The sequence below is a fragment of the Alosa pseudoharengus genome, unplaced genomic scaffold (assembly GCF_046254945.1).
Source record: "Alosa pseudoharengus isolate Yale_2024_CS ecotype anadromous, Long Island Sound unplaced genomic scaffold, YU_APseudo_1.1 YU_APseudo_1.1_scf_10, whole genome shotgun sequence".
Taxonomy (NCBI): domain Eukaryota; kingdom Metazoa; phylum Chordata; class Actinopteri; order Clupeiformes; family Clupeidae; genus Alosa; species Alosa pseudoharengus.
Genome location: NW_027468565.1, coordinates 17,838,256 through 17,852,488, shown reverse-complemented (window position 1 = coordinate 17,852,488; position 14,233 = coordinate 17,838,256). Strand labels below are relative to the sequence as shown.

The following is a 14,233-nucleotide window of genomic DNA, read 5'->3' as shown; positions in this document are numbered from 1 at the left end:
ATAGAGCTCTGTAACACACCTGTCTTCTCCTCAGGCTGCCAGCTGTAATGCATGGTCAAATATGTCCAATATGCTGTCCAGTGTATGTCTGTAAAATCCATAAACTGAGACAACCATGGTTGTGGCACAGTTGGTGTGTACTTAATTTGAAATTTCTTAACCTATATTCCGGTAGTCTGGCTTCAGACATGTGGGGATCATCTCAAGAAAAATATCCAGTTCCATTCATTTCATTTAACTCTGAACAACATAGTTTACATAAGACTAAATACAGATGGTCAGAAAACTGTAAAAACGGTCCCTACTGATCATTATCAAATAAATATGGTTTTCACTGATCTATGATGAAATGTTATAGGTCTGTGGTCTACACACATCACGTGATTATGCTTCTTTTCTTGCAGTACATCCAGCTGTGCCAGGTTCCATCACGCCTGGAGAAACTGGTATGATGCACAATTTTGCCCACCCTATTTTTCCCTATTGAGAGTGAAGTTTGATGGATATACATGAGTTCAGTTCATGAATTTGGGAAAAGGAGCCCTCCCCCATCTGAAACTGAAATGAAAGTACATTTCCTGTGGTAGCCACGATGTGTAATGAACCTGCGTGTGTGTTCTTCTACAGGTCAAACTGTCAGGGTCTCATCTGACTCCCCAGTGTTACTCCTTCATCACCTATGTGCAGGTAAGAATTGACACCTGCACCTTTGGATTAATGCATCAGCCAAAATGTAAGAATAAATAAAATATATTTTAACTTGCTTTCTTACACCATGAAAATATGCACATTTTAAGTGCTATACTACTCCTCAAAATACTGACATCCAAAATGGAGAGGTCAAAATATATATAGTTCTTTAATTTCTGCAACTTTAAACTTTTGTTTTTTTGTTTTTCTTTAAATGCAACAGATTGGTTTTGACTTAAATGTGCATGATAAATGTCTCTTCCAGAGCGGTGAGGGGAATGGAGGAGGAGAGAAGAAAAAGAAGAAAAAAGAAGAGGATGCTATGATGGCAGCTTCTGTAAGGATCCCATCTCCACTTCTCTGTTTTCATTAGGGCTGTCCTAACTTGCTCCAGTAGTGGTTGTAATGTGTGTCTCTCTCTGCATCCTCTCTGGCTGTGTCTGTTTCCCTCCCTTCTCAGGTGAAGGTCCTGCGTCAGACCAAAGCCATTCCCAACCTCATCTTCAGCATCGAGCAGTACGAGAAGTTCCTTATTCTCCTCTCCAAGAAGTCAAAGGTAGGCAGGCACCTTTCAATTCACCACATGTCTACAGTATTTAACAGTGAACTTGAAACACAGAAAATATCACACATTGTCTCCCCAATAAAAGGACACTCACACTTAATTTAAACATCAGTGTGCATATGAGTCAGAAGTACACATCAGAGGTGTTCTTTTTCGGCAGGTAAATCTGATGCAGTATATGAAACTGAGTACTTCCAGAGACTTCCGCATCAACGCAGCAGCCCTGGACACCATGTTGCAGGAGCAGCAGGAAGCTGACAGTCAGCAGGTAAGTGCACAGGTCTGACCTCACAACCGCTTCCTCCCTTGGCCTCTTCCTCATGACGAATGTGAAGAGGCGGTTTGACGGCTGCCTTACTAACGCACCTCTTCCTCCAGACACCGGTCACCCAGAGCCCTGAAGTGAGTCAGCAGCCCAGGAAGAAGAAGAGGAAGGTGTGAGGACGCTCATGTCGTCGTCTTTACCCATCCGCCGCACTACACCTCAGTTACAGGAGGATCTGGTCCCGGCTCCTCCTCCTATCTGGCCTTCTCCAGTGAGCCCTTGGTGATCTCCATGATCTGGTAAATATCCAAGGCTTCACCTGCAGAGTTTGCACCACAATATTAATTGTTTTGTCTGTGTGTTTCATTCATGGATTGTTGACTTTAAAAAATCTTCATTGTAGAACATTTAAAATATTTTATTGTCATTAAAAAAAAAATTCTCATGTATTTTCATTTTTAACTTAATTAAAAACATCCTAGTTCTTAAGAATTTGGTGTGCAGGACTTATTTGGTGTTATTGTTAAAATAAAACCTACTGAGACTGAGTTAATTCCCCAAGCTTATGCTTTCATCAACTAGAAATGCATGTGTTTTCCATTAGAAGTGGACTTGGGATCGGGGTAGGGTGCTCTATACTGCTCACCTTGGGCAAAGCCGTATCTGCGCTCCAGGCCCGTGGGGTTGGATGGAGTGACGCAGTCCATGGTCACCTCCTTCCGCAGACACTGGTCCACATCTACAGCACTGAAGAAGGCCACAGACTGGGGAAGGTCCTGCAGGTCCAGCTTATAGGCAAACATGCATCTACAAAAAGGGATACCACAGACTTCAGTACTTGATTGATGAAGAGGTTATGGCAGAACAAAATACAGTGGGGTGATGGTTATGGTTTGAGTGGGTTGAGTTTAGGATGATGAAACTCAAGCAAATCTCAGCAATTCTCAGAAAGTGCTTAAGGATGACATTATCGAAACACTGGCTGAACAAATCCACTTCACATGGTGGTGAGACATGGTCCAACAATGTCAATCATTCCTCCCGCATGTGGGACAAGGCTTGTGAGCATATTTTAAGTGGTCAGGTTCTGACCTGGTCAGCAGGTTGGTGATCTGCAGGGCTAAGGCTGCTCGATAGCGGTCCTCGCTACACACCAGGTAGCGCACCTCATCGTGGATGCTGATGCAGAAACGGCCGTCGATGTCGTACTCCTCTAGTAGCCAGCGCATGGCAACCAGCATCAGGTGCAGGTAATCCACGGCTGAGCTCTGGACCACCCAGTTCACTCGACTGGTAATGAACTGATGGCACAAAAGCAGTTTTCATAACACTACTGCCATACCTTTGGCTACTCTGTACTTACTGGACTACAGTTTACCTGTGTAAGGAATGGCATTATTTACACATGATGTATTCATTAGGGGTCCAAGCAGCGAAAACTGGGTTTTTTCCCCCATTATATTATTCATATCTTTTTTGTCATGTGCTAAACATTCTTTAGACATTTTCAGATTTTCAATTTCATCCATAATAAATCAGTTTTCACTATTCACTTCCATGCTACTCTATATAAAGTCAAACACAAAACTCAAAATTATGAGCTTGTCTGTGGTAATGTCTCATACCATGCCAGGTTTATATAGATAGATAGATACTTTATTGATCCCCAAGGGGAAATTCAAGAAAACCCCACATGTCCTGGAGTGCTTTTTGTCTTACCCATTGATTTGTAAATGTCTACCATGCTAAGGGCCAAATGTTGCCATTGAGACTTAGGGCTCTATCTTCCGTCCCGGCGCAATTGACTTTGTATACTCGCGCGTTTGTCTTTCCTATTTTGCAGTCAGCGCATATTGGAATTTTCCCTCCACAGGTACATGCCTGTAAATTTGGGAATTCGATTGCGCCCATGGGGGCGGTTCAGTGAAAAGACGGGGCGTGTTCCGGCGCAAACGTTCACTGTTGATATTTAGCAGTTTCAGAAAACAATTCCGCCACAGACCAGGAACTCCCTGGTCTAAAGTCTGTGGCGAAAATGCAGATGCTATTTTAAGGGCGCATGCATGACCACAGGCATGCATGAATGAATGCGTTGCACACCAATCTACAGACACCCCCGTGCACAGACGGAAACATTCAAAGCCTTGATAATATTTGTCCATTTCCCGGTTTTGTTCGTGCATTGGTGACCTAAATATTTAGTAGCCTATATAGTACAACATCTACATGCAATATCTTTACAACAACGCCTAATTATGACCTATTAATCTGGACAACTTTACAGCCCTATAAAGGCTAAAGTTACTTTTAGTTTTGTTCCAATTTACCGTTGTGTAAGGTTTTAAGCACCATCATTTTGCCTACCTTGTTCTAGCCCATCTGAAATAACTCCAAGCTTTGCTATGTTCCCTCCATCCTTTCGTTATTTTCAAAAAACGTTTTATATCCATGATGGCCTTGAAGTCTTGAGTTAGTGAATTAGCTTAAATCAGCTTTTCATGTGCTGTTAACCAGCAACAGATAGTACAAGAAAGCAGCAAGTATGGTTACAATTTCTGTACAATTTCTGTAGTTGCTGCATCCATTCATTGTTATTCTCTCTCCTGCTCATAAATGTTGTGCGTGAATTAAGTTGATGATAACGTGTTTACAAACTCTGCTTTACAGAAAATATTGTAAATAGTCTACTGTCACGCAGTTAATGGGATACTGTGCAAAGTTGAAAGTTAGGTCAACTTAAACGAAGCCCTTGCTTGGCCGCCTGTTCTGCGCAACGCACACTTAGCTCCTCTCATCTATACGTGTAGTTCCCATTTCTGTAAATCATACATAATTTCAAAGAAAAATATTACCACTCGAGGGAAATCAGTGTGGTGTCCATGTGAAAAAATAGGCATAAATCTAGCGTAGCCTACACATTTTCACGAATCACTGATGTGTTGATGACATAAATTAGGAAATGTTAGAGGACTTAAGGAGACGTGATGTTGAACTGCATGCCGATGCCATTTAACCCTAATGCCTCAGCGGCAGCACGGGAGAGAAGAGATTAACTGACAGAAGATATGCATTGTCTATAGAGAGGTAATGTTAGATTACATTGTACATTGCAAATATATCACCATGCATTCATAACCTCGTGATTCAGTGAGAATGATCCCAAAACATCGGAAAGTATGTCTTTGTGACAATTCTGTATTACATTTTGTCAAGATGAAAAATCAATAGCTAACTGCTCCCAACTGAACAGTGATTATAGCGCTGTGAACGCTCCTGGCTGCGCCTGGCAAATACGCCACCATAATAGCAATCAGCTATGGAACAAGCGTGCCTGTTGTTAAAGGGAATGTGAGATGACGCTCTGATTGGTTTATTGCACGTTACGCCCAAACCACACCCATGATTAATGTAGCTACTTCAGACAACCCCATTTTAGATTTGCGTCGGGCGCAACAGTCAAATATCCCACCGGTAAAATAGCATCAGCGCCCGAGATCCGCCCACAAAGTGAATTGCGTTTTGCGCAGACACTTCCGTTTTAGACCATTAAAATAGGGCCCTTAGTCTCAAATACCTCAATTAAGTCAAGATGCATCAAACTGCGAAAATATTAAATTCTGGACCAATCTAGACAATTCTAAATATATGCTCTCTCAGTGCCTTCCTCCTCTTTTGTGTGTGCCTTTGGTACGAAAGACTGTGTACTGCTCATCTGCAAATTGCTTTGTTATCAATGTTTACTCAATCATAAGGTGGTGCCTCTGAGAACGCAACATGCTTGCACCCTGTTAATCTTCCGTAAGTAAAGTGTACTTACAGCCACTGAAAGACTGCAATGTTTTTTGTTCAGTTGAACAAACAGTGAGTTGAACAGAAGTGAGTTGGTAGGATATTTGCTTTGTTGCTGGTGGTAGCTATTATAGAAGAGAGGCCTTGTAGATTAAAGAATGAGGAATTTGTTGGTATTGTTACTGATCTCACCTCGTCCCCCACCGCGGAAGGCTCCAGGGCTCGTGAGATGCGGCACCCCAGCACAGGGGTGGACGGCTGAGGGGAGTGGGCGATGCTCTCCAGCTTGTTGAACATCTCGGACTCCGTGCCTCCTCCCCAAACACGCTTACCAACTATATCCCACTTACGCCTGCGGGAACTGCAGAGCAAAGAAAAACTGCCCATCATTCTCATGGGAGCACCACCTGCTAATCATCAGTCGGGTCAAGACCAGACCAGACTCTCAAGTATCTTGTCCTATTTGGGCCGCTCACCTCTGCGCTGCTGTCCGTTGGATCCTGTGCACGTCCTGCATGGAGACGCTCCCGTCCTCGGCTTTCTGCACATCCACGCCCAGCTCCTGCAGTAGCCACTCCCCCTCCTCATTCAGATGGCACCTGAGCACAGGGTCATCCAGGAATGTATGAAGCACATAAGACGATCTTATTATATTTATTATGACATGACCCAGAAATGGGTCAACAATCTATGAAAACAGTGGAAGGCTGAAAGGGCCAAACTATTATTCCCCCCCCCCCCCCATTTCAAGACGATCATTTGGCTTACTATCCCAAGATAACAAAAATGGCTCTTCTAGTATCTAAGCCTTTGTAGATTGGTTTGTTACAGTTTATTGGCCCATTTTAGGACCTTGAGACAACAAGGTAAAATCCTACCTGCGTAATCCTTTGGTCAGCGCATACATGTGCTTGGCCTTGTCAGCGGCGTCGGGCTGACTGAGCCGGTGGTTGAACTGCATGAGCAGGCGCTCTGCAAAAGGCCGTCCGGCACCATAGATTCGGCCGTAGTTGAAAACCTTGGCGTGCTCACGGCTGATGCCCACAGCATCGGCGGTGCGGCTGTGCAGGTCTGTGCCCTGGCTCTTCTTGCCCTGGAGGGTCATCCAGCCGAATGCCGTGCAGCCTGGAAGCACGCGAGCAAAATCAGTTTAATTTCACTTACACTAATGAAGGCAAACTAAGCCAGACTGTAATCTGTGGAGATGACGTGCTGTCCACTTCCGGCATCTCACCATGCATAGTGGCAAAGTGAGCCTCTCCTAAAACTGCCGCGATCCAAAGCTCCTGGGAGTCCACGTCAGCCCCCACCAGGTGATATCCTGGGGGTACCTGCACCATGGCCTTCAGCTCGCTGCCCACTCGGTCACGCTGATGGGCAAACATAAGACACCAAACGCTACCAGTCAGTACCTTGATATGGCCAGTAGAACCCAATACTGTAACAATTTCCCAATAATGTAATAACTCCCAATAATGTACTAAAAATCTCCTCTGAACTCCATCAAACATGTAATAAAACCTGATCATATAATAATTTCCCAATAATGTATTAAAATGTTGGTTTTAGAAAACAATGTGATAATTGTAATAACTTGGTCAATGTGTTGGTAGCATGCCATCAATATTTAGGGGCCATCCATTGTTTGTCTACCTTATTCATGAGGGTCAAGCAGAGAAGTTGCCACCTTTTCGGATTTTATGGCAGGCTCTAGAAACGTATGGTAAATAGTACTTAAGTTTCACCAAAGCTGCTTTAGACATAGATGTAAGTCCGCATGCTCTGCAGATATCAAGCGGTTGGCCCTTATATCTGAACAACATAACCGGACATTTGGAACTCCAAATTTAGCCGACTCTTACACTACTCCCTTCCTAGTATTTCGGACGGGCAGTATGTAAGCGAGCTATGTAAATGAGCTTGTGTCTGAAGCGAAGAACATGCGGAGATTCTGTTCATGTGCACGTTCAACCACATAGAAATTCTGTTAATGTGCGTCGGTGTCATTCACACATAATGTCCGCATGTAAGCAATAAGCATCATATCTGAATCACCCCAAGGGTCAGACATTCGTTTGACAAAGATCCGCATATAGTGCAGAGGACATGTCTGAAAACGGTTCAAGTATCATGTGTACACCTTGAGGGCTCCAGCACCACCATTTTGGAATTCACTAAAAGGTTTAAAATGTTAGTGCCTAACGAATGCAAGCAGCGATGGGGTGGCCACACTGCCTAGTAGGGCATAGTTGCTATAGAAATGTGATGCCAGCACATATAAAGACATGTTATTATATTATTGGGAAGTTATTACATTATCAGATCTTATTACATTTTTGATGAAGTTAAGAGGAGATTTGTATTACATTATTGGGAGTTATCACTTTATCTGGGAGTTACATTATTGGGTTGTACATGGCCTTCAGAGTTTTGATGGTGACCGTTTATATTACATAGCCCTTGTTATAATGTAGCTGCTCTATGAAATGTCTAGTGATATAACAATAGATGAGTTAATGATCATACTTAAATGTAAGGTTATGGGGTAGGATTAGAACTGGGGCTATTGTAGGAGAGATTGTCAAGGTGGTTTTGATTGAAAATGTAAAAGTAATGGTTCTCTGCATTATTTATATGTTACAGCAGTGCTCTGGACATTACCCGAGCATTGCTAGCCGTCAGCCATGTTGGTTCCACAGCTCTACGGGTCACCGTTCCTGCAGTGACAACCTGTGGCAGGATGGCACCATACTGGCCTTCATCATCATACTCTTTATGTCTGTGGAGGGGGTGGTTGGGGTGGGATTATTCACGGAGTTGAAGAACAGCACACCATTATTTCATTAAACTTGTGTTACTGCCAAGTCCTGATGGATATTACTGACAGACCTCCTCACGGTGAGAGGAAAATCTCCCTTCCGCAGCCAAACCACCTTCTGGGAACTACAAGAGTGAGATAGGACATCGATTTAACACAAAAAAGATGGCTGTCTCATGTCCATCACATCATTTAAGACAAATTCATGAGCATTAGTGTCTAAATTTCCTCTTCCATGAAGTGCTCAGGATCTATTTAAGAGGGCGGCTAACGTCTGACGGGTCGGTACCTGATACGGTTCTGGGCATTTCTCCAGAATGAGATCATCTTATTAATCTCGAGGGCCCGTGTGGCATTTGTGCCCCCTCTGCCTGCCTGAAGAGTCCCATCCTCCATCTTACTTAAGAAATCCTTGGAGAAAGGACTGCCAACATTGTTCTCATTCCCATCCTGTTACAGGTAAAACAATGAGAGCATATTACTTAGAACACCATTGTTGGTACCGGGTCATTGTACACACCAGCAGAGGTGGACAGTAACTAAGTACATTTACTTGATTACTGTAATTAAGTATGATTTTTGAGTATCTGTACTTTACTTGAGTATTAATATTTTTGGAAACTTGTGACTTTTACTTAACTAAATTTGAAAGACAAATACTTTTGACTCCAAAAGACAAATACTTTTAACCACATTTGATTCTATAAATGTAATAATGCGATAGACCATCTTAAAGTTATTTTTTTCAATAGTTCAATTTGAAGTTGGCTGAATTGACTGTGGTAATGACAACAGATTCTTCATCAGAACATCCTCCATGTAGCCTGGGAGAACCCAGACGAACCTGTTAGGAATTGAGATTTGAAAAGTGGTCTGGTGTTAACCAGGCTATCCTCCGATCATTGCGAAATTGGAATGAAATTAGACAATCATCTGACATTCACCACATTACTAGATCGACATCACAGAGCTACATTATTAAACGATAAATAATCTATTCATTATTGAGTTTTCTGGTTTTGTATTCGGGGGTGAAAATGTTTTAGATTTGTGAACAGAGAATGAATAATGATTTAAGTTATATTATTGCATCCATTTGAACAGTTGCAAAGTTATGAAAATAGGTGAAATGTTTTTGTTGGATGTAAGGAACTAAAGGTCTCTTGAAGTCCTATGACCGACCAAAGGATGTATACAACATTACATTTCAATACATTAGTAAAAATGTGACTTAGCAGTTTTCACTTGTTGTGGAGTAATATTTGACATGTGTATCTATACTTTAACTTAAGTAAAGGAATTGTGTACTTAGTCTTCCTCAGTACCAGTACAGTTCATCAACAATATACCTTATGAGGAAGTTTGAAAAACCAGCACCCTGGGATATTGACATCATTATATGGACCATTTCCATGGTGATAAGGACACTGGCTTTCCTCTGGAGGACCATCGGGTAATCTGGATTCCTAAAACACAATATGAAAAGCTTCTGAATGGAAAAGACACAAAAAGATAATTTAAATTAGGGATGCAATGGTATACGGTATATTATCGCACCGAACGATATGCCCCCACGGTTCGGTGGCAGACGTGAACCGCGTGAATCGGTGGATCTGTCATTAATGATTTGCAAACATTTATCATTGTGCTGCAAACTACACGAAAGTTAGACATTCACAAAACACCTCCAGAGAACCCTGCTCATGTAGAAAAACACAGATAGGTTGATGCACTCTGTATGCAAATTAGTTCAACAAACAACAGCTGACTGCTCCAACGTGAATGGACTGAGCTTAGCGAGAGACAGAGACACTAATTTTGCAAAGGTGCCGCCGTCTGTCATCCACTATAAGGGAATATTTAGAATTTCAGTACAAACTGAAGACCGTAAAGTTTAAACCAATAAAGCATGCTAGGCCTACAGCCCACAAGCTTTGCTAATGCAGGTAACCGGAGCAGGCGCTTTTAAGTTTAACGTGATGTAGACTATCGCTCAGCCGGATTCGTTGCTAGTAGCCTGCAACGAGAATCTGTTTCTCTCACTGTCGCTTATCAACAACAATTTGCGATTAAAATATACAAAATAAACGTTGTTCGCTGCCAAGACACGTCTTTCAAATGTATTTAAAGGGAAACTGGGAAGTTTAATGGATAGGATTTTTTTATCCTATGATACATACGAACCGTGGGAACAGTGTACCGTTGCCTACCGTTACCATCCCTAATTTAAATACAGGTCATGTTAGACTGCTAAAGTACCTTGACCTTCTTGACCCTTGACTTGCTCTTGACTACAAACTCATCCTCAGCCACATCCTCCAGACGGCTCAACTCCTCAGCCTGCTCAAACACACACACACACACACACACACACACACATTGTATTTTTAACCATTTCACAGTTGACAGAGAGACGACAGTTTCTATGTCCAAAATTGCTTACAGTCTGCCACACAGCGCTGTCACTCAGCATGAGGGCATCAGGCAGAGGTGTGTCCAGACACTGCGGCTGCTCATCCCCCCTCTGCTCACAGTACTCTCTGTAGATGCTTTCGATGGCCCTGTAAGTAAGCATGTATTTTCAAGGTCAAAATCACAACGCTACCAAATGCCAAGGCCACCATCCCTGCCATATCCTCACAGTGGAGAAGATCATGATGTTTCCCCATGGTTCACCTGTGGGGACACACTGGGCCAACTTCCTCCTCGTCCAAGTCCAGGTTGTCCCTGCGGCCTGGCACCAGGTAGCCCCAGCCATGCTGGTCCGTGTAGTGCAGAGGGAAGCCATCCCAGGTCATCCCCATCAGCTTGGGGGTCACCCGCATCTGCAGACTGATCAGACTTGCTCCCGGTGACCAGTCCTCACTCTCCGACAGCTTTACACACAGCTTACGATACCAGCTAAGTTATGTGAAGAGAAGAGGACAGTTGACACTAGGTGAATATCTCATTGTTTACCTATGAATTGAAGACTAGGGACACCAGATATGGATATCTGCTAAGAATAAATCTATTCATTGGAAATCAATGAAAATCTTTTCTTCTACTTTTCCTATTGACATTTGCACTATATAGTGTATAGTGTATAGTAAGGACACACCTAGGATGACCAGGCAGATGTTGTCTCCTCTTTGGTAAACAGCTCACTGTTTGCTTCAGTTTGTCCAGCAGTTCTTTACTGGGGTCCACACCATTCAACTCCTCCTCAGACGGGGGGCCAGGGTCTGCCAGTACAGAAACAAGAACATTTTCACTCTCCCTCACAAGATGTCTCCTGAAGAAAATGAGGTGTCAGTATGTGTCATTTAGAAAATAATAGTTAGCATCCTGAGTAGTAACGTGTGTTCTCAATATACAAAAAGCTGAAGCTGTTACCACTACAATGCATTTGATGTTATTCTCTTTCTGTTTCTATGTCTTACCCATGTCCCAGTCAACTGCTGAAATGGTAGGTGCTTTTGTCTCTTCTGCTTTATTTGCCTTTTTCTTTTTCTGAGGCACCTTCTTCTTTTTAAATTCCTGAACCTCCCAGTCCAAGTCCCACAGCCAGGGGTCGTCTTTGTATCTTATGGGATCAAATGAAAGAGACCCATGAGGTTTTTTCGAGGAACATTAAGTACTACCATGAATATCAGATTAGCAAGAATAAGACGTTATCAAATAGTAACTTCTCATACTCAACAAGGGAATAGCAGGATGTTATGGAGAACTGCAATAAGTACAAGTATGAGTATAAGTATGAGTAAGTTTCAAAGACTTTCCATGAGCAAAACAAACAGCTTTCACCTCTGGCCTTCTAGAAGCTGACATGCATCATCTGCCAGCCGCATCAGGGACTTTTTCATCTCGAGCTGCAGTTCCTCATACGTGTCCTGGGCATCCTCTAAATAACGTTGCCAGTTCTGATTGACAGGCAAGTAACTCACCCCCATCTCTAGCATCCCGGCGAATGTGACCGGATGAGGGCATCTGAGAGCAGAGAGAGGAAGTAAGGGATTCAATGGGAAGTTATGTAGTATTTACATAATTTAATACAAATATGAGAATCATGGAAGGATACTACCCCAAGGATGCGAGAACATGCCATAGACAAAGAATATGGGTATTGTTTAAATGGCCTGACCTCTCCATGAAGAGGGGCAGCTGCTGGGTGAACACCTCATGTGTCGCCAGCACATCCAGGGCACAGTACTGCATGAGCTCCTGCCGAGGACAAAAATCAACTGTCTAAGCTGAGCACCTTCTTTTTGTATATCTGGGATTCGCCATTTTAAGATGTGTATGTAAACACCTACCTGAAAGTTCTCCCGCACGTCAATCATGCTGCCCTTCACAAAAATCTCCCGGGCCTCCTTCTTTAAGGGCTCCCCACCGACATACAGAGCATGGACATCAGCTAAATTATTGATACTGCTGATCTCCACCCAATCCCAGGAGCCAATCTACAGGAACAAGGTAAAGCCATCCATACAGACCATAATGAGCTGTCTTTTCTGTTACAGCATTTGTGCGATATACTGTATTTGATTGGACTGTACGTGCATGGCACTATATGTAGTGCAAGCAGGTATGAACAAGCACATAACTCTAATTCAAACTGCATTTCAAGAGCTGTAGATAGAAAGCAGATGAGACAGAAATTGATCTAATTGTCAAAGGGTTAATGGAGGAGAAGAGGATGTCCAAAGTGCCGTGTGTATGTAATTAAAAAACAAAATGCATGGGGATAAACCTTTGGCCCCTCAGTCCGCCTCCCTATTTTCTTCATATGTTCCTTGACTTCCTGCAGGCCTTTGCGCTTGCCATATTTGCTGGCCATCCAGAGGGAGCGCTGGAACCCAGTCAGTCCAGAGATGGCCATGTGGAGACTCATGGTGTCCAAGAATCGGACTTTGGAGCCCTGAATTAGTTAAAAATGTTGTTCCTTAAAATATCTGAACAAAATCTTTCATGCACTTGAATCAGGGGATGAGTCAGGGATAAAACACACTGAACTTCACATGGAAGTTGGTAAAATGGTTAGTAGGCATGTATGAGTGACCAGGGATCACAAAAATCAGACTTACCTTTAACAGGTACTGCTCCTTAATGTGAGCACGGTCAAAGCTGACATTGTGACCCACTACCAGTCGTTCCTGCCACATACCCCTTGGAGGTCGGCTGGAGTTGACGGTGGTCTCCAAAGGAATAAGGTCAGCTAGTGTGAGCTGATTAGACCAAGTGTACCTGTCCTCAACGAGCCTTTTACTGCACCATGAGTACCTGATGAACAAAGAAAGAACCGTTACAAATGACTAGTCTAATAGCTGTAAATATATTGTAGTTCAATCACAAACAGGCACACTGTCGACGACAGATAACTAGTCGAATGTTACCAACCAAGCACAGGGAGACACAGCTACGGCAAGTGTGGGACAGTGACCCTCTGCCATGCACACCTCCACGTCAAAAACAAGGGCCTTCTCGTCAGGAAAATCCACTTTTCTGCACTCCCCGTCCGGTCCATAGCGACTCCATCCTACTTCCCATACCCAGGTACAAGGCATTGGGGGCAACTGCGTGAGCTGAAGCAAACTAGCCGCCTCCAGGTAAGGCAAACTCTGCTTCTGAGCCAAAATCCGGAAGTGTTCGTCAATATTGCTGCCATACATCTGAGGCAACTTCAGCTCAACGTCGGGAAGAAGCGCAGCTTCTTTGCCCCAAAGTTGATGCTCCTGCAGGTGCCTGACACTCCGCTCCACGTTCTCCTGCACGTACACTGGCTCCGTTCCGCGGAATATCTGTTCGTGTAGGTTTGTAGATAGCATCTGAATGTTGAGTGGGTTCACTCTCCTCTGAGGACAGTTGTGCGCTTGTTCCAGGTGAGGCTCTGTCGAGGAACTTTGCCACCTCCTCAGCTCCAGCGCAGGGTACCATCGTGGTCGACACCGGAGTAACAATAATCGCAACATCAGTTTTGTCTGATGCACGTGAATTTCAGAATTTCATCCGCAAAAAGACCCCATCGTGTCCAACTGTAGACACGTTCGAATAACGTTTATCACAAAAACAACCTAGGACAGGGCAGAGACAGGTTTACCACTCCTCAAACACGTTGGACATTATG

General features: G+C 43.4%; 2 protein-coding genes across 2 annotated transcripts in view; one reads left to right on the top strand and one right to left on the bottom strand.

The window, feature by feature from the left end:
- The window catches only part of fanci (FA complementation group I), a 22,537-nt gene extending 20,807 nt beyond the window's left edge, over positions 1-1,730 (top strand). Inside the window, exons 33-38 of the mRNA XM_076266331.1 lie at positions 405-446; positions 628-687; positions 956-1,027; positions 1,151-1,246; positions 1,416-1,523; positions 1,634-1,730. Of these exons, the coding sequence (XP_076122446.1) occupies positions 405-446; positions 628-687; positions 956-1,027; positions 1,151-1,246; positions 1,416-1,523; positions 1,634-1,696 (441 nt within the window). The 3' untranslated portion in view covers positions 1,697-1,730. The remainder of the gene's footprint in view (positions 1-404; positions 447-627; positions 688-955; positions 1,028-1,150; positions 1,247-1,415; positions 1,524-1,633) is intronic.
- polg (polymerase (DNA directed), gamma) lies at positions 1,710-14,233 on the bottom strand. Its single transcript, XM_076266343.1, has 22 exons — positions 13,507-14,233; positions 13,194-13,389; positions 12,860-13,027; positions 12,423-12,569; positions 12,251-12,330; positions 11,914-12,096; positions 11,550-11,692; positions 11,228-11,351; positions 10,804-11,028; positions 10,571-10,688; positions 10,387-10,467; positions 9,477-9,593; positions 8,417-8,577; positions 8,199-8,252; positions 7,971-8,088; positions 6,544-6,679; positions 6,188-6,434; positions 5,786-5,908; positions 5,502-5,670; positions 2,613-2,821; positions 2,167-2,327; positions 1,710-1,839 (listed from the first exon to the last, which is right to left on the bottom strand). Exons 1-22 carry the CDS (start codon positions 14,076-14,078, stop codon positions 1,775-1,777), a joined length of 3,597 nt encoding a protein of 1,198 aa, XP_076122458.1. The 5' UTR covers positions 14,079-14,233; the 3' UTR covers positions 1,710-1,774.

Excerpts from the sequence above, each read along its gene's own strand:
- polg (XM_076266343.1), bottom strand. The coding sequence starts at position 14,078 with ATGTTGCGATTATTGTTACTCCGGTGTCGACCACGATGGTACCCTGCG. Across the intron at positions 12,570-12,859 it reads GGCGGACTGAGGGGCCAAAG|ATTGGCTCCTGGGATTGGGT; the intron begins GTTTATCCCCAT and ends TTGTTCCTGTAG. Across the intron at positions 8,253-8,416 it reads AATGCCCAGAACCGTATCAG|TTCCCAGAAGGTGGTTTGGC; the intron begins GTACCGACCCGT and ends TCACTCTTGTAG.